General features: G+C 47.9%; 1 protein-coding gene across 1 annotated transcript in view; it reads left to right on the plus strand.

Moving 5' to 3' along the window:
- The first annotated feature begins 2,186 nt into the window (after positions 1-2,186).
- Positions 2,187-20,086, plus strand: part of LOC118209150 (synaptojanin-1-like) — a 28,121-nt gene continuing 10,221 nt past the window's right edge. The window contains exons 1-18 of the mRNA XM_035384310.1: positions 2,187-2,606; positions 3,364-3,536; positions 4,149-4,235; positions 5,448-5,715; positions 6,214-6,439; positions 7,188-7,271; positions 7,631-7,692; positions 8,925-9,021; positions 9,758-9,933; positions 10,294-10,375; positions 10,813-10,965; positions 11,412-11,577; positions 13,278-13,469; positions 13,903-13,987; positions 14,540-14,680; positions 15,252-15,444; positions 16,006-16,164; positions 19,156-19,312. Of these exons, the coding sequence (XP_035240201.1) occupies positions 3,413-3,536; positions 4,149-4,235; positions 5,448-5,715; positions 6,214-6,439; positions 7,188-7,271; positions 7,631-7,692; positions 8,925-9,021; positions 9,758-9,933; positions 10,294-10,375; positions 10,813-10,965; positions 11,412-11,577; positions 13,278-13,469; positions 13,903-13,987; positions 14,540-14,680; positions 15,252-15,444; positions 16,006-16,164; positions 19,156-19,312 (2,452 nt within the window). The 5' untranslated portion in view covers positions 2,187-2,606; positions 3,364-3,412. The remainder of the gene's footprint in view (positions 2,607-3,363; positions 3,537-4,148; positions 4,236-5,447; positions 5,716-6,213; positions 6,440-7,187; positions 7,272-7,630; positions 7,693-8,924; positions 9,022-9,757; positions 9,934-10,293; positions 10,376-10,812; positions 10,966-11,411; positions 11,578-13,277; positions 13,470-13,902; positions 13,988-14,539; positions 14,681-15,251; positions 15,445-16,005; positions 16,165-19,155; positions 19,313-20,086) is intronic.

A 20,086-nucleotide genomic window follows, 5' to 3' on the forward strand; every position in this document is an offset into this window, starting at 1 on the left:
AAAGAGGGCGTCGACAAAACTGCCCACCATGATGAGGCTGACATTGAGCTCGAAGAAGGAGACGGCCAGGTGGGAGATGGTGTGGACCATCGAGCCCACCGGGGGGAGGAGGATGGAGATCGTGCGGCCACACTGGTCAGCGTTGGCCCACGACCAGGTCCGTGCTGAAGAGGCAGGGGATGAGGCCGCAAAGTTTGCTGTAGAGGGAGGAAAGGGAGGCTGCCCTTTCCACTTCCTGCAGAGCCAAAATGGCTGACACTTTTATGCTCATCGAACATGAACATGTTTTCAATTGCACAGAACCTAGTACACACCAGGTTTCACTTCCCCAAAACTGAGAACATCCATAAAACATAAACCACTACGGTGTAACAGGGAGCATTTCAAGTTTCAAAATGAAAAGTCAGACATGACAAATGGTCAACTCCTGCTCAAAAAGGTCGAGCTGGAAACTCCAAAATAAAATCTGATCAAATTTAATCTTAATTTTCTTGTTTAAAGTGTCCCACCCTCTAAAAAATACAAAGTCAAATAACTGACGCAATCATATCTGCGGTGCTTCAAACAAAAAAAATATTCCCTTCTGTAGCATGTATGCTTGTCCATGGTACTGTGTGTCAGACATTAGACTTACCTTTCTTTTTACAACTCCCTTTTTTTCTACCATAACCCCTTTTTTTGTAAAAACAATTTAGCTTTCCCCTTTAACCAGACTAGAGTGATTTGTCCTGTAGCCTACTTTAGAATTCAGGTTTTAAAAGTGAGAATAACACAACTATCCATGCATGCAATTAAGAATGGGTGGTATTCCACAGAGCAGGATTCAATTATCAGTTAAATATTTCAAATTGGCCTCAACTAATTTCAATCGAATGTCATCAAATCTATGTAATCAAAAACCTAGCCAGCTAACTCCCTCATCCCACTTAATGGAATGCCTCCAGCTTCATATGAATAACGACAACAAAAAAAATTGGCAGAGAGATAGAGTAGTCCAGCTGCTCTCCCATCTTTGTGTAGGGGAATGCGGGGCAAGGTCTGTGGTAAAACGTAACACGGAAGTGGTAGGCCACACAAGCCCACCGAGTGCTGAAGCCCATAGTGTGTAAAATTTGTCCTCGGCTGCACCACTCACTACCGAGTTCCAGACTGCAATGCCGGCTGGAGCGGTGTAAAGCACACTGCCATTGGACTCTGGAGCAGTGAAAACACGTTTTCTGGAGTTATGAATCACACTTCACTATCTGGAAGTCTGACAGATGAATCTGGATTTGGTGAATGCCAGGAGAACGCTACCTGCCCAAATACGTAGTGCCTACTGTAAAGATTGGCAGAGGAGGAATAATGGTCTGGGGCTGTTTTTCATGGTTTGGACTAGGCCCCTTAGTTCCAGTGAAGGGAAATCTTAATGCTACAGGCAGCTTACAACGACATTCTAGAGAGCTGTGTGCTTTCAACTTCGCAGCAACAGTTTGGGGAAGGCTCTTTCCTGTTTCAGTATTACTATGTACCCATGCACAAAGCAAAGTCCAGACCTTATCGCCCACCATCAGTGTCCGATGCTTACTAATGCAATACATACTTGAGAGAACTGTGTGCACCTTATAAGGGATTGATCGAAATAGGTTTGAAGTAACACCTCAGGCTCATTCAGCCTTTGAGTTTAGTATAACAATATAACTGCTAGTAATTCACTAACGATATATACTGCAAAAAATAAAGTGAAAAATTAATCAAGAATGAACACCCAAAGAACAGACTGAAGTAGTTTGCACGCCATGGTCATCGTCACGGGGCGAGGGGGGGGGGGGGGCGCCTATCTATCCAAGCGTGCATTGGGCGAGAGGCAGTAAAACACCATGCACTTATCGCAGGCCTAACACTTTCATGTTCAGGCGATTTTGGCCACCCGTGCTCAATTTTACTCCAAACTTAAATCGACTCACTTTAGGACCTCTCTGAAGATCGGTACGAACCGTAGGAACGCTGGGTGGATACGTCGAGTGGGTGGGACAGCTGAGTTTGTGTTATCATTGAAACCCCACGCTGAAGTTAGGGGGCGAGGACACAAAATAAGGGGGTAACGTGTTTGATATTTATTGATTTTTGGTTTTGAATTTGTTGCAAAGCATTGCACAAAGTGACTTTTTATTCACTGCGATTATATGTGATTTATGTAAGAGGGCATACAGAGCTGAATGTACTCGGACAGTGCTAAATCAATTTAGCTTACTTGCTATGCTGGCAGTAGTTCAAAGTTTGCTGATGCCGGAAGACATTGGTAGCTTGGTAGCTTACCTGATAGTTAGCTCATTTGAAAGTTTACAAACTAGCTACTTAAGAGACTCTGGAAGTATGTTAACTGATTATCGATTTACGAGACCAGCTAGCTAGCTATCAAATGACTTTATTTCGTGGAGTTTGTTAACAGATCCTTATGATAAGGGATAGCTTGCAAGCTAGCTAGCTAGTTGTAGATTATTGGTTGTAGCCTATTCGTAATTTCTCTCTGGTTATCTTTTTAGCTATAATTTGTAAACCGTAGTGACTGGTAGTGTTGATGTCGTCACTGTAAAACATTGCTCACAGGAATGATTGCATGTAAGGTAAGTTAACTTACCCATAGTTATGTTGTTACTAGCTAGACTAAATGTTGTTTTGTAATATTTGTTGCAATTAGCTGGTTAGGCGCTGTTAGTCAGTATTGAAGGAAGGTACCTAGTACTAGTAGTTGTTGCTAGTGGCATCGGAACTGAGCTAACGGTGTGTGTGTGTGTGTGTGCTGGTGCTGCGTAATCGATGACAAATGGCTTAATTAGCAAACATGCTAAGTTACCTACACTAGATAATATAGCTAACCTTTGGAAGCTGGCTGACTACGTCTCACCCTTTGTTCAGCGAGATAGCTAGACTAGGTCCTGGCGTTGGCATCATATTGTTAGCAACAGCACTGGGGAGAAGATTGTGCTCTTTGCTTGTTATTTTGTATATTCAGATGCCCAATTTGACTGTATCGGAAGAAGTTTTGTGTAAGAGCGCTCGATGGACAGCATCTGTTCTAGCTTTTTATGTAAGCAGTTAGGTAACTCAATTTATCTTAATCCTTCGTGTTCTGACAAAACCTTTCGCCACTAGTTTCACAACTATTAGACCAGGTCATTGTACAGTAGATTAGAAAGTCTGTATTTTCCAGTTGAGCACATTGACTTGCCAGTTTGTGCCAACTGCTAAATGAATGAATCATGACTGGCGGACCGCGAGAGCTTAAGTTGTGTACAGTTTGTGCTTGCGAACATTCAGCTTAATTTTGGGCACAGCTAAACTTTTCATGCACTGACAAGAGATGTTTCCCTCTCTTGATAGGCGTGACCTATTTGGTCCAGTCATCCCAGTCATCCCAGGGGGAACAGCAATGGCCTTCAGCAAAGGATATCGCATTTACCACAAACTGGACCCTCCCCGCTATAGTGTGATTGTGGAATCACGAAGCCAAGAAGAATGTCTGCTGTTTGAGTCAGGAGCCGTTGCTGTTCTGTGTAAGAAAGGAAATTAATTTGTTAAGGGCTCTCAGGAGATGAGGCAACACCAAAAAGGGCAACTTACATTCTGAAAAGTGAAGTTTCCCCAGATTGTAATACATATGATTTTCACAAGCTGTGCGTCTCTGCCACCACCCGTGTGTAGCTGCACTCGCCTTGGTGGGATTAGGCCTGTATGGCATGTAGCCTCCCTGCTGGATACACTATATTATTATATTTTGACTGTCAACTTCAGTAACTGGGTCCTGGTGTTGGGAGCGATTCCTTGCCAGGTCATGCAGGTGCTGCATTAATCTGAATCTGTGTGACCTCATCCTTGCAGATAACCTTGAGACAATAACAACAGCCGTGTCTTTCGATAATTTCTGTTCTCTGTGTGTACTTGGTTCTGTTTCCATATCAGCCTTTTGCCAGGTTGCTCTCCTCACTGGCTGAGTAGCGTCTACTCCTTTGGGTATAAAAAAAACAATTAGCCTATAGAACAGGTTTGCGGCATGTCCATTCTTAACCTTGAGATTCTGTGCCAGAATGTTCCATTACGTTGCCACGGGCAACTTGTATTGAGCTAACTGGTGTCAGTGATTTTTCTTTGTCCTGCTGTTCTTGCAGCCGCTGCAGAGAAAGGGGCTATTAAATCCACATACTCTAAAATGCTGGATGCCTACGGAATGCTGGGAGTCCTCCAGCTCAACCTTGGTGAGTTAAGAGAGTTAACTGTGTGCACAAATCATGTTGTTAAAGAGCTAAAGAAATTTCTCACACTGGCATGTGATAAGAATGCTGCGGAGTAACCGGTGGACACAATACATCCACGGCCTGATATTTTAATAAAGGGAACTCAATGGAGAACAAAGATAAAAATAGCCTACTGCATTTTAAGTTTGTTTTTCACTGAGTGACAAGACAGTGTTGGGTGCATTAGCTAGCTTGCAAGGGACAGTTACTGGCTTTTTGTTTATTCATGGACGCTGCTTCCTCTGCAGTATATTTTGGTAATGCTGGTTAGTTTTTTTTATTAATATTGTTGGACACCTGGGGCTACTTCATGGCCTTCATAGTACACCTGGGGTAGTTCATAACCTGGGGCTACTTTCAGAAACAGATTTAAAGCGTCTCTACCTGTCATTATAATTTGAGCTGTTAAGATGAAGGTCTGTGCACACAATTCCATGCGAAGTCACAGTAGCTGTCTCGCTTTTCCTCTCCTTCATCACATGGTTTTCATTAAAAAGTTGGATTGTTTTGCTGTGTGCTGTTTTTAAAATGATTCATAAGGAGTAAATCTTGTGCCACCATGTATGGGTATAAAACTGAATGCTGTGAATCTGATTTTCAAAAAAAACGTGAACTTGCATGGATCCCCTTGAAATTCAGTATTTTGCGTATTCAGTTTCAGTTTGTTGCTGTTCAGTCAGTTCAGTATTCACTGTTGCTGGTCTGAGCGAATAACCTGTCGGCCTCTGGAATGGCCAATGAGAGGCGAGCGACATGCCCCAGCAGATTGATGATATCTGTGATCAACTGCTTTTCCTGAGTGACCATACGTTCCCAAATTTAAATTTAGCTTTTCGAGAGTTGTAAGCTTTTGGAGAGTCAAATTTGAATGTGTGGCAGTTCAAAGGTTGCAAAGAGCTTGCATGTTTCAAATTCAGCTTTTTAACTGAACTGAAACTTCTATATAAGTTTTTGAAATTCAGATTTAAATCACGACATTCAGTTTTAAAATATTGCAATTTCAATTTTTAATTCAATTCTGTATAAAATTTCAAATTAGAAATACAAATTCAGTTGACTGGTGGCACAAGATTTGCACTACAGATTTTATATATTTTGTCAGCACTAGTGCCTGTGGAGCCAGAAGAGCCTTTTGCTTACCTGTGATAATTGACCTTTCCTCCCGTCCTGCAGGGGACGCTACACTCCACAGCATGGTGCTAGTGACGGGGTGCATGTCGGTGGGTAAAGTTCAGGATTCCGAGGTGTTCCGGGTGACCTCCACCGACTTTGTGTCCCTGAGGAACGACCCCTCGGACGAGGACAGGATCGCGGACGTCCGTAAGGTCCTGAATTCGGGGAACTTCTACTTCGCCTGGTCATCCAGCGGCACCAGTCTGGACCTCAGCTTGAATGCCTATCGCAGGATGAAGGAGGACACCACAGATAACCGCTTCTTCTGGTGGGTCTTTATAGCTCATATGCAGCTGTTTGGATGATGTTGCTGAAAAGGAATAAAATAATACTTAGGAACAGGTGCATGAGCGTTCACTTCTCTTCGCTATTTAGTCAGTTGATAATGAAAAATTTACCGGTGTAGATTTACCAGTGTAAGCAATGAGAATCAGCATCTACAGGACATGAAGGGTTGCATGCAAGGCTGCCCTTTTGAAAGTCCATTGTGTTATCTGTGCAGTACCGCAGTACAGTAGATTGCAATGCAGTATGTGACTGTTGCCTTTCTGCGTTGATGACCGTTCCATTTAAAGCCAGTCCGTTCGACGAATGGATTGAGATTTTATTTGTGAAATGAAAACCGTCCGTAAAGTCCAATGAGGATTTTTAAACAAATCAGTTGAACTATCAGCTAATTTCCTGAGCTTGACTGGTTCATGAAGTTGGGACTGAGCCCAACAACCTGACGCTGACGCTGCCGCTGCCTCCTTGCGGTCGGTCGCAGGAACCAGTCGATGCAGCTGCACCTGAAGCACTACGGCGTGGACTGCGACGGCTGGCTGCTGCGGCTGATGTGCGGCGGCGTGGAGATCCGCACCGTCTACGCCGGGCACCGGCAGGCCAAGGCCTGCGTCATCTCGCGCCTCAGCTCCGAGCGGGCCGGCACGCGCTTCAACGTGCGCGGCACCAACGACGACGGCCAGGTCGCCAACTTCGTCGAGACCGAGCAGGTAGGGAGGGGCTCGTTCTTGATAGGCTGTGGTCGGGCCATTACCACAGGAAGCATGAACAGCGGAAGAAGCTCGCTAACCACTTGCTAATAATAGTTCGTTTGCATTTGTTTATTTGGCCAAAAGCTTGACTTGTATTCTCTGTCTCTTTTTAGAGGAGCGATTTATTATATTTCTTGTCAGTCCTACTCTGTATCTGAGCCTGGCTCTGTAGCATCCAGTCAGGGCCGGTGCATGCAAATAATTTTTTATTCGGCTGCTTTTATTTAATAAAAAAATATTAGTTATGTGTCACGCCGTGACCTCCCTGGTAGGGACAGAGGAGCTGGACACAGGGAGATGCGGGAATTCCGGATTACTCTGGGGTTTTATTTAAAGAGAGAGAGAGAGAGAGTTCTCCACCCATGAAAATAAACAGAAATCCTTCACCCATCACCCTCACGTGATCTGGGTAACAATAAAAAAACTAAAACAACAAGTCAAAATCAGTTAAATTAGCAATCGGAGGTTCTCAGCCCACTTCTGTGGCGACGTGCTCTCTCTCTCGCCGTCGTGGGGGATCCCCGGCCTCAGACGCCTACTGTGGAAAGAAGCACGCTTTTAAATCCTGGCCTGATTCGTAACATGATCCAGGTGTGTGCCTACTTAACCAGTAGGCGTGGTCCTCTAATTGCCCTGAATTCCCCCCGGAAAGCGAGTCCTGCCGCATTATGATTAATAGATTTGTGTACTGTTGGTGAATTTGCAGGTTATCTTCCTGGATGACAAGGTGTCGTCTTTCATTCAAATCCGCGGGTCCATACCTTTGTTCTGGGAGCAGCCAGGCATTCAGGTAAGGTCAGGCTTCCTCTTAAACCGCCCTAGGGTTTCATTACGCAATCTGACATTTTTGTGCCTTTTAGGAAGAGTGAAACCGTGCATTTCGACACACCAGAGTGGATTGAGTTAAACAAGTCTATATATCATCAGTCAATGTTGTGAAATTCCTTTACCTTTTCAGTTACGAAATTACTGATGTCAGTGTTTCATAATGCAACGGCAGTGTAATCAGTGTTTTTATTTAAATTTCTGGTTTCAATCTCCTGTAATATTTCTGAATGCGGTATTGGCTGAGGTGAGAGAGCCAGGACCCGGAATAAAATGGCCCTGTTTTTTAATGTGAGAATGTTGGTCTGGATCTTCTCCTAACAGGTTGGCTCGCACCGCGTGAAGCTGTCCCGCGGCTTTGAAGCCAACGCTCCGGCTTTTGAAAGGTAATTTCAACAAATAAATTCTACCGGCGAGCCAGCCAGGATTGGAGAGGATTAGGGTAGGTCAGGGAACAGTGGCTGCAGAAACGCTTTTTCAAGGTGACTCTTGAACAAGTGACCACTTCCAAAGGAAATGCAGTAAGCATAACACCATGGAACGATGAGAACGGACTGATCGACCTGTCTAGACTCATCTTGTACCTACAGTGTAGAGACATGCCTGGTCTTGAACCCTGTGATGGTCTCTGCCTCTACTACATGATCACTGCTTAGCCCAGTTCCTGTTAACTGTATTTCCTTTAATGTGTTCCCTTCCATATAACGAACGCACATTGCATTTCAGCTATTTAGCAGACTTACGCACAACACCGCGTCGTGTACAGCTTGTATTCTTTACATGGAATCCGTTTATACAGGCTGTATTTTATCAGAGCAGTTCAGGTAAGGACGTTGCTCAAGGGTACAACGGCAGTACCTCACCAAGAAACGGCCTACAACTCAAAGTTGCTTTCTAACCGTTGTGCCACACCACTGCCAGATCTAACAGGAAACCGTTTGCCAGATTCTTCTCAGTCTAGTGCCTTCGTCATTTGCGAATACATGTTTAAACATATCCTTCCTGTATTAAAACCACCACAACCAACCCTGCAGGGGGATATCACGTAGTGCAGCTAGTTTTCCTCTGTTCTCTAAAGCAAGAAGACAAATGCAGAGGCTGTTATCTCATTGAGACAGAAGGCCCTTGTAGGACATGGCGCGTCTGACGCAACATCACCGGGAAGTAATCGAACGTTAATGGGAGTCAACGCCCTGGGCATTTCTGTGTGTGAAGCAGCACATGCACATTTTGCCGTTAGAATAAGTGGAAGTTATTGCTCTATATGTGTGACTTGGATTGCGTTACAGGAAGTCCATGCAAATCTGTGTTGATCTGTGACTCATGGTGTGATAGGCATCGCTCCCTTCTCCTGGCACCCGCAGGGCATGCATGCAAAAAAGTATTTGATTAGCATGTTCTTCACTAAACGTGGAGGTAACAGTCTTTACTGACAATTGAAAGCAACAGAGTTCTATAACACTGACTGAAAATGCATTCCAAAAAAAAAAATCTGTTCTTCAAAGGGTTCAGTTTTTGTCTTTATCTTCCATGACCCTGTTTGTGACCTCAGCGGGCGTGTCCTTGTGTTGGGGGGTGGGCCATTTCCTCCGCCTGATCTGATTGGTGCTTCCCACAGGCACTTCAGTGAACTGAGGCGTCTCTATGGCAACCAGCTGATCGTCAACCTGCTGGGGATGAAGGAGGGGGAGCACCTGCTGACCAAAGCCTTCCAGGTGGGTGTGGCATCCGGCACCCCCATTTCTCGTTCTGTTGCCTCGACTGTCAGGCACATATCCTTAAAGTACTATGTGTGAGCATGACAAAGTAGACACTGTTCTTAGGGAGGTCCACCCACTCATAAGTTGTCAGTTACTTCCTCCAGTGAATCATAATATGGTTTGGTTTGTGGGAGGGCTTCCTGCTCACTTGTGGTAATTCCGACCTTGGCCATTGACCTGCGTCATGGCTTAAATTTGTAAGAACCAGAGAAAAGACCTCAAGATCTGTAACTTTCCCCTGGACATGGAGCATCTGGGTTTGGACGCGGGGGATGGGCACAGGGCACGGAAGCCCAGTCTGGTGGATCTGCATGAGCCACAGTCTCCCATGCCACATTTACATGTATTTTCATGTGTGTACTTTAGCCTTGTAAACAAGCCAACACGATAGCCTTCTGAGCAGGGCTGCCCAACCCTTTTCCCGGAAATCTACCGCACTGTTTTCATTTAAACCCTAATTTAGCACATCTGATTCTACTAATTAGCAGCTCAATGAGATCTCTAGCAGTTGAATGAGGTGTGCTTTCTTAGGGTTGGAGTGAAAACCTACAGGACTGCTGCCCTGCTTTTGAGCATGTAAGGCTGGCGATGCAGTGGGCAGCTGCTCATGTATAAAGCGAGCATGTGCGTCGCGTCTGTGTGTAAAGCGAGCGTGCGCTTCGCGTCTCTGTAACCGCGCTTTCCTCCACAGGGCCACCTGAAGGCCTCGGTCCACGCCGCGGCGGTGAGCATGGTGAACTTCGACTACCACCAGATGGCGCGCAGCGGGCGGGCGGAGAAGCTGCAGAGCGCGCTCAAGCCGCAGGTGGCCGGCTTCCTGGAGGACTGCGGCGTCTTCTTCTGCTCCCGAGAGGGCGGCGTGCACGGGTGAGAGGGCCGCCCGGCCTCTCCCGCTTCCCCTTCCGCTCTGAAGCGCGCGCCGGCACCTTTGGCTGAAGTCCCAGACGCCTGGTTCTCCGACACACAGCCGCAGGGCAGAACACGTCTTAACGCGGCTCATTCGCTTTTACAGTCCGAGAGCGTATGATGCTTTATTTAGTGAAGTTGTGATGTCCTTGAACACAAACAGCCCACTTCTCCTGCCTGACACACACGCACAGACACATACACACTCACTCATACACGCACAACCATACACGCACAGACATGCGCATGGACACAAACGCACATCAAAACATGTGTACTCTGCATTTCCGTGTTGTAATATTGTTCTGTTCTTCCTCTCAGACGCCAGACCGGTACCATACGCGTCAACTGTCTGGACTGTTTGGACAGAACCAACAGTGTCCAGGCCTTCATTGCCTTAGAGGTATGAGAATCATCCCGAAGGTCTGAGAATTGACTTGGGCACTTGAGTAGATGCAATATGGATTGACACCTGTGTGGGTGTCTCATCCTACATACTGAAAAGACCAGTCACGCTTTCTGCAACACATGGAAATCTTAAAGTTCATTAATGCCCTTTACCAAGTTAAAGAGGCAGTATCTTTAGTGTAATTTCAACCCTCAGTAACAATTCAGATTTATTAAATATGACAAATGGCATTTAATAGAATTTCAGACATCTTACCCCCAGCATATTTCTCCACCAGTCCCACCTGTAGGCCCTGCCCATCGCCACAGTCTCCTCTGCATAGGCTAGTTCATTAGCTTTAACCTTCTTTACTTGCTGTGCTGCTAAAGACCACAGTAGCCTGTATGCTAGGGTTTCACCACGGACCGTCTTTGCTGCCCCCTGCTGTCCAGATGGTGCCACGGCAGCTCGCTGACCTGGGGCTGATGGAGAAGTCCCAGCTGCTGGGCCGTTTCCAGGAAACCTTCCGCACCATGTGGTCCCTGAACGGGGACTCCGTCAGCAAGATCTACACCGGCACAGGAGTCCTGGAGGGGAGGGCAAAGGTCAGCGCTCTGCAGAGATTTGGAAAAACCGCAAACGTCACTTCATCCTGGAACGCTGGAGAGGCGGCCTTAGGCTGTCTTCAGACTGCAGCTAAAAATGGACAATTTTTTCCCCTTGTGTCACAGTTCGGACGTTTTTATTACAGTTAAAGAAACAAATAAGCACACAGTGTCCCATCTTTTCAGTTCCAGTTTGTGCCAAATCTGAATGTGGAAATATGTAGCCAGGCAACTTGCATGCGACTTGTGTTTGGATGCCCAAATGGTTCAGTCCATGCATTTGTTTACGACATGGGTGTACAGGGGGTGCCCTCGATCACCGGCAGGATTGTTACAGGAAGGCATACTCCCCATCCAGCTGGAGGGTGCTTAACTGCCACTAATTTTTAGCATTTATTTATTTATATATTTATTTATTTTGTTGTCGTTCCTGTGTTTCCCTGCAGGGTGGGAAGCTGAAAGATGGCGCTCGGTCGGTCACCAGAACGATCCAGAACAACTTCTTCGACAGCTCCAAGCAGGAGGCCATCGACATCCTGCGCCTGGGGAGCTCCTTGAACGGCGACCTGGCGGACAAGGCCCGAGCCTTCCTGACCACCAGCAACCTCCAGGGTGCGCAGCCGGGGGGGGGGGGGGTCCGAGCACCACGACCGGAGGGGGGGGGCAGGGTTTCCTCATGCTGGTCTTTTGGGGAAACGTGAGGTCTGGGTGGGGGTCAGTGCAGTGCAGTTCAGTTCTGGAAATGTAATGAAATGAAATTCAGGAGCTGAAAAAAAAGCCGTCGTGTTCTATCGCGGTGTTTTGTGGGAAGTGAGTCCCTTCGATTGGTTTCCCGTGCTGAAATTGAACTGACCCCCGATGGTGCTTGCTATGCTGGTGTTTCAATTATTCAATAAGGAGCTCTTCTAGGGCAGCCCATCTCAATGTCATAACATGCTGAAAAGTGTTGAGAATTGTAACTCTAAGAGCAGGTCTGACCAGCTGGTTGTGTAATATAGGCACTTTCTCACTGTGTCCTTCCTCTTGATTTTAATTTCTCTGTCTTCTTCCTCTTTCCAATGCTTACGCTGCTAGTTTTGTAGTTTATAGTGCAATCAGGTAGGCTGCATTAACTTCTGTCCAGTGCTGTGTTGTGAATTAAAAATTTTTTTTGTCCTCTCCTTTTTCATGAAATATTGAGGGTTCTCACAGTCCTTCAGAGGCCTTGAAAATATTTGAATTAAAAAACGAATGGAAAGTGATCCGATAACAATTTCTTTAATATGTACGGGAATATGCAAAAGGTACTGGCTGGCTCTTTGATAGTACATAATATAACATAATGACAAGAACAGGCCACTCACCCCTACATTGCTTACCAGTTTCCTGACTAAATTGTACTTCTGGCTCTGTTTACCTGCAGGCTAGATAGTATCTAAGACTGTGTCAAGCCTGGTCTTGAAAACCCCAGGCGCTTCTGCCTTTACTGCATGACCTGACAGGCTATTACACGCAGTGGCTACTCTTTGCATGAAAAAATGCTTCCTAAAATCTGCAGAATTTACCTTTTGCTAATTTCCATTTATGTCCTCTTGTTCTACCCGAGTTTTGTTTAAATTTATGAATTTAAAATCCTCAGTCAAATAACCCCTAAGTCTCCTTTTCCTAAACTTGAAGAAATTAAGCATCTTTAGTCTCGTTGCTTTTATCTTCATTTCAGGAATCAATTTGGTTGTCCTTTTTTGAACTTTTTCCAGAGCCTTTTTCCAGGCTAGCTCCTGATATTGCTAGCACACTGGCTAACTCCCTGATATTGCTAGCACACTGGCTAACTCCCTGATATTGCTAGCACACTGGCTAACTCCCTAATGTTGATAGCATACTGGCTAACTCCCTGATATTGATAGCATACTGGCTTACTCCCTGATATTGCTAGCACACTGGCTAACTCCCTGATATCGCTAGCATACTGGCTAACCCCCTGATATTGCTAGCATCCTGGCTTACTCCCCAATATCGCTAGCATACTGGCTAACTCCCTGATATTGCTAGCATACAGGATGTTCTCCTGTGCATTTTAACATCCTTTCAGGAGCCCTGTTTTGCAGGACTTTGACGGGTGCAGTAATAAGTAGGTGCAGTAGTTGCTGAAAATATTATGCTTAAGTTTCTATTGGATATGTCATGGAAAAATATTAATATTTTAGTGGGAACCTGCAATATTTATTAATTTTTTTATTATTTAGTGTATTTTTTTATATAGACATTTTAAGATGCATTTCCTGGGCGTTGCTCTGTTGCTGTGATTGAAGGCCCGTCTCTCCTTGTTTCAGCGTCCCCCCGGGTGCTCCTGGGAATGTGCCAGAACCATCACAGGTACACCCGGCCCAAGCAGGTGAGGGTGTGCGTGGGCACCTGGAACGTCAACGGGGGCAAGCAGATCCGCAGCGTGGACTACCGCAGGCACTCGCTGGACCTCTGGCTGCTGGACGCCCCGCGCAAGGCCGGCGTTCCGGGGTTCCAAGGCAAGGACTGCGCCTCCATTTTGTCACGCGTAGCCTGACACGCGCATATATGATTTACATTTAGAATTTCATTTTTCTAAAGTATTAAAGTAGGTTGGTGTATGAGCTCATTGCTAGCACACTGGCTAGCTCACCGATACCGATATTGCTAACACACTGGCTAGCTCTCCAATATCGCTAACACACTGGCTAGCTCCCCAATATCGCTAACACACTGGCTAGCTCTCTGATATCGCTAGCACGCTAGCATGACACGCGCATATATGATTTCCTTTAGGTGAATTTCATTTTCATAAAATATTGAAGTAGGTCAGTGTATGAGCTCGAATAAACTGATGTTGGTTCAGTATTTTTTTTCTTGTTTTTCATTCCCGCTAAAATTTGTCTCCTTTTTTTTCTCTCACCTGCACTTTTTTTCCGGATTGTTCCATAGGCAGTAAATCCAGCCCTGTAGACATCTACGCCATTGGGTTTGAGGAGATGGTGGAGCTCAACGCTGGCAACATAGTGAGCGCCAGGTGAGAGACTGCGTTCAGGCTGGTGCTTTCTGCCCTTCAGTGTGTAGAAATTGGGTAGTAACATTTCTGGCAACACTTACGTTTTATATATCATTTCTTCACAACAGTCAGATATTTATCGTTGCATGCTTATGCCTGTCACAGAATGCATTCTGTAAGTCCTCAGAACTCTGTCTAGGCGGTAAATGTTTTTGGTGTCACTGAGAGGAACATAAAAGGAAGAAAAAGGTGGAGCCTGTTGTTTCATTAAAATTGAAGACTTTGGTTTCCAGTCAGCCCTGCATTTCCAGTAGTGGGATGGTCATTTGCCAAACTTTGCTAGCTATGTTGCTAACTATCTACAGATAAACTGGCTTTGAAGTGCTTTCTCCATCTATTGACTGATTTATTGGGTTATTATATTAATGTGTGGGGTAAGGGAAGACACTGAGTACCATTAAATGGTGGATAAGTGGTGTTGTTTTCATACATCGCGTATCTGAGTTTCGCCTTGCCGTTAAAAGCGCTAATGTTTACTAGCGCTGCTCAGACTCCGCCTCCGTCTTCCTGCAGCACCACCAATCAGAAGCTGTGGGCCGCTGAGCTGCACAAGACCCTCTCCAGAGACTACAAATACGTGCTGCTGACCTCGGAGCAGCTCGTAGGGGTGTGCCTGTTCGTCTTCATCAGGCCCCAGCACGCGCCCTTCATCCGGTGCGTACGCCGAAATACCGTCTCTCGTCTCTTCCCCCCTCCCCCCCCCCCCCCCCCCAATTATTCTTCTTCGACATATTTCATTATCTTTCTGTTGAATTGAATTACGTTCTTTCCGTCTCCTGCCTCTGCCTGTCCGGAAAGTTCTTTTTGATGAATGAGTGTCGAAGGGAGCTCTGTGTGTCGCATGCCGTTAAGTAAGTGTCACTGAATATTGATCTGGGCTTGGGAATGAATTTAAGAGGGTGCATTTATGGAACTAATGGAAAAAAGAAAACTGGGGCTGGGTATTATCGGGGTGAGTTTTATCCTTCCGACGGTTTGCTGCTAAAATGTTTGTCGGTTTTTGTTGCTGGAGTGATTTAGGCTGTGAGCGAAATCCGCAGTGAGATCGGGTGCCGATTTTGGGATGTGGACTGGAAAACGCTGTGCAGTATTTGGAAACGCAGATTGGTCCAGTTTCTGAATGGGAGAATTCATCCTGTACAAATGCTGCTTAGGGCCAGGAACAGGAAATGGTGGTCAGATGGGTAAGGACGGACGCATTCTTATGACGCCTGCTGTCTTTCAGAGATATTGCCGTGGACACCGTGAAAACTGGCATGGGCGGAGCCACGGGAAACAAGGGAGGCGTGGCCATCCGCATGCTCTTCCACTCCACCAGCATCTGCTTCGTCTGCTCCCACTTCGCTGCCGGCCAATCACAGGTCAAGGAGAGGAACGATGACTACAGCGAGATCTCCCGCAAGCTCAGCTTCCCCATGGTAACTACAGCGTCGCCTGGTGTGGAAGAGGGGCTAGTGAGCCAGGCTCGCTTCCAGGATGCTGCAAGTTTGAATCCAGGGAGAGATAAAGCCATTGTACCCTTGAGCCAAGAACTTATCCTGAATTGATTCAGTAAATAGCTCTGATCATTAAGTACTTGTACTGTGTAATTTACCCTGAGTAAAACACTAACAAACAAACAGGCAAGCAAGTAAATAATCTTGTATGTTCTAATGTCTTCCTTTTTCTCCTACGTCTGTAAAATGGGTGCTTTTATAGATTATCTTTAGATGGCGTTCCATCAAACGTCTTAGTGCCAGAATGTAATGCTAAGCTCTTCCTGTTGCCAGAGGTCAGATATCTTCAGGCTGAAGGCTAAGCTGTGAAACCCTGCTACGTGCTTCTCAAAAATACACAGATCTTACCTCAGCTCATCTTGTCATTTGTATTGTCTCTGCCTGTGTGTCTGTTTGTGTGTGTGTGTTTTTGTCTGTATTTGTGTGTCTGTCTGTGTCTGTGTCTGTGTGTGCGTGTGCGTGTGTATCCTCCTCCGTCTCCAGGGCAGGCAGCTGCAGTCTCATGATTACATTTTCTGGTGCGGGGACTTCAACTACCGCATCAACCTGAGCGGGGAGGAGGTGAAGGAGCTGGTGAAGCAGCAGAACTGGGAGGTGCTGACCGCCATGGACCAGCTGCTGGAGCAGAAGGAGGCGGGAAGCGTAAGAGTTTTGCCCCTCCCCCTCTCTACCGCCAACACACACCTGCTCCTACCCTGTAACCGTACCTCCTACTCTCTACCGCCAACACACACCTGCTCCTACCCTGTAACCGTACCGCCCCCTCTCTACCGCCAACACACACCTGCTCCTACCCTGTAACCGTACCTCCTACTCTGTACCGCCAAAACACACCTGCTCTTACCCTGTAACCGTACCTCCTACTCTCTACCGCCAACACACACCTGCTCCTACCCTGTAACCGTACCTCCCGCTCTTTACCGCAGAACACACCTGCTCCTACCCTGTAACCGTACCTCCTACTCTCTACCGCCAACACACACCTGCTCCTACCCTGTAACCGTACCTCCTACTCTGTACCGCCAAAACACCCGCTCTTTACCGCCAACACACACCTGCTCCTACCCTGTAACCGTACCGCCCGCTCTTTACCGCCAAAACACACCTGCTCTTACCCTGCGACCGTACCTCCCCCTCTCTACCGCCAACACACACCTGCTCCTACCCTGTAACCGTACCGCCCGCTCTTTACCGCCAACACACACCTGCTCCTACCCTGTAACCGTACCTCCCCCTCTCTACCGCCAACACACACCTGCTCCTACCCTGTAACCGTACCTCCCCCTCTCTACCGCCAACACACACCTGCTCCTACCCTGTAACCGTACCTCCTACTCTGTACCGCCAACACACACCTGCTCCTACCCTGTAACCGTACCTCCTACTCTGTACCGCCAACACACACCTGCTCCTACCCTGTAACCGTACCTCCTACTCTCTACCGCCAACACACACCTGCTCCTACCCTGTAACCGTACCTCCTACTCTCTACCGCCAAAACACACCTGCTCCTACCCTGTAACCGTACCTCCTACTCTGTACCGCCAACACACACCTGCTCCTACCCTGTAACCGTACCTCCTACTCTGTACCGCCAACACACACCTGCTCCTACCCTGTAACCGTACCTCCTACTCTGTACCGCCAACACACACCTGCTCCTACCCTGTAACCGTACCTCCTACTCTCTACCGCCAACACACACCTGCTCCTACCCTGTAACCGTACCTCCTACTCTCTACCGCCAACACACACCTGCTCCTACCCTGTAACCGTACCGCCCCCTCTCTACCGCCAACACACACCTGCTCCTACCCTGTAACCGTACCGCCTACTCTCTACCGCCAACACACACCTGCTCCTACCCTGTAACCGTACCGCCTACTCTCTACCGCCAACACACACCTGCTCCTACCCTGTAACCGTACCGCCTACTCTCTACCGCCAACACACACCTGCTCCTACCCTGTAACCGTACCTCCTACTCTCTACCGCCAAAACACACCTGCTCCTACCCTGTAGCCGTACCTCCTACTCTCTACCGCCAAAACACACCTGCTCCTACCCTGTAACCGTACCTCCTACTCTCTACCGCCAACACACACCTGCTCCTACCCTGTAACCGTACCTCCTACTCTCTACCGCCAACACACACCTGCTCTTACCCTGCGACCATCCCTCCCTCTCTCTACCGCCAACACACACCTGCTCCTACCCTGTAACCGTACCTCCCCCTCTCTACCGCCAACACACACCTGCTCCTACCCTGTAACTGTACCTCCCCCTCTCTACCGCCAACACACACCTGCTCCTACCCTGTAACTGTACCTCCCCTTCTCTACCGCCAACACACACCTGCTCCTACCCTGTAACCGTACCTCCCCCTCTCTACCGCCAACACACACCTGCTCCTACCCTGTAACTGTACCTCCCCCTCTCTACCGCCAACACACACCTGCTCCTACCCTGTAACTGTACCTCCCCTTCTCTACCGCCAACACACACCTGCTCCTACCCTGTAACCGTACCTCCCCCTCTCTACCGCCAACACACACCTGCTCCTACCCTGTAACCGTACCGCCTACTCTCTACCGCCAACACACACCTGCTCCTACCCTGTAACCGTACCGCCCCCTCTCTACCGCCAACACACACCTGCTCCTACCCTGTAACCGTACCGCCTACTCTCTACCGCCAACACACACCTGCTCCTACCCTGTAACCGTACCGCCCCCTCTCTACCGCCAACACACACCTGCTCCTACCCTGTAACTGTACCTCCCCCTCTCTACCGCCAACACACACCTGCTCCTACCCTGTAACTGTACCTCCCCCTCTCTACCGCCAACACACACCTGCTCCTACCCTGTAACTGTACCTCCCCCTCTCTACCGCCAACACACACCTGCTCCTACCCTGTAACCGTACCTCCCCCTCTCTACCGCCAACACACACCTGCTCCTACCCTGTAACCGTACCTCCTACTCTCTACCGCCAGCACACACCTGCTCCTACCCTGTAACCGTACCTCCTACTCTCTACCGCCAGCACACACCTGCTCCTACCCTGTAACCGTACCTCCTACTCTCTACCGCCAACACACACCTGCTCCTACCCTGTAACCGTACCTCCTACTCTCTACCGCCAGCACACACCTGCTCCTACCCTGTAACCGTACCTCCTACTCTGTACCGCCAACACACACCTGCTCTTACCCTGCGACCATCCCTCCCTCTCTCTACCGCCAACACACACCTGCTCCTACCCTGTAACCGTACCGCCCGCTCTTTACCGCCAAAACACCCGCTCTTTACCGCCAAAACACACCTGCTCTTACACTACGACCATCCCACCTGCTCTGCACCACCAAAATATACCTGCTCTTACCCTACGACCATCCCACCTGCTCTGCACCACCAAAATATACCTGCTCTTACCCTACGACCATCCCACCTGCTCTGCACCACCAAAATATACCTGCTCTTACCCTACGACCATCCCACCTGCTCTGCACCACCAAAATATACCTGCTCTTACCCTACGACCATCCCTCCCTCTCTTTACCGCCATACACACCTGCCCTTAGCCTACGACTGCCCTGCTCTCATAGTTTTCTCATCTCCCTGTTCTCAGATATTCAAAGGTTATATTGAGGGACCGATAGATTTCGCGCCCACCTACAAGTACGACTTCATGTCAGACGTGTACGACACCAGTGAGAAGTGTCGCGTCCCCGCGTGGACTGACCGCGTGCTCTGGAAGAGAACCCAGTGGAACTTCGAGAACTCCGGTAAGGGGCTCCTCGCAAACTAGCGTACGCTGTCTTAGCTCTGGCTAACGGTGTGTACTGCGTCATTACTGTGGCTAACGGTGTGTACTGCGTCGTTACTGTGGCTAACGGTGTGTACTGCGTCATTACTCTGGGTAACGGTGTGTACTGCGTCACTACTGTGGCTAACGGTGTGTACTGCGTCGTTACTGTGGCTAACGGTGTGTACTGCGTCATTACTGTGGCTAACGGTGTGTACTGCGTCATTACTCTGGCTAACGGTGTGTACTGCGTCATTACTGTGGCAAACGGTGTGTACTGCGTCATCACTGTGGCTAACGGTGTGTACTGCATCATTACTCTGGCTAACGGTGTGTACTGCGTCATTACTGTGGCTAACGGTGTGTACTGCGTCATTGCTGTGGCTAACGGTGTGTACTGCGTTGTTACTCTGGGTAACGGTGTGTACTGCGTCATTACTGTGGCTAACGGTGTGTACTGTGTCATTACTCTGGCTAACGGTGTGTACTGCGTCATTACTGTGGCTAACGGTGTGTACTGCGTCATTACTGTGGCTAACGGTGTGTACTGCGTCATCACTGTGGCTAACGGTGTGTACTGCGTCATTGCTGTGGCTAACGGTGTGTACTGCGTCACTACTGTGGCTAACGGTGTGTACTGCGTCAGTACTGTGGCTAACGGTGTGTACTGCGTCATTACTGTGGCTAACGGTGTGTACTGCGTCATTACTCTGGCTAACGGTGTGTACTGCGTCATTACTGTGGCTAACGGTGT

Source organism: Anguilla anguilla, chromosome 12 (genome assembly GCF_013347855.1).
Source record: "Anguilla anguilla isolate fAngAng1 chromosome 12, fAngAng1.pri, whole genome shotgun sequence".
NCBI lineage: Eukaryota > Metazoa > Chordata > Actinopteri > Anguilliformes > Anguillidae > Anguilla > Anguilla anguilla.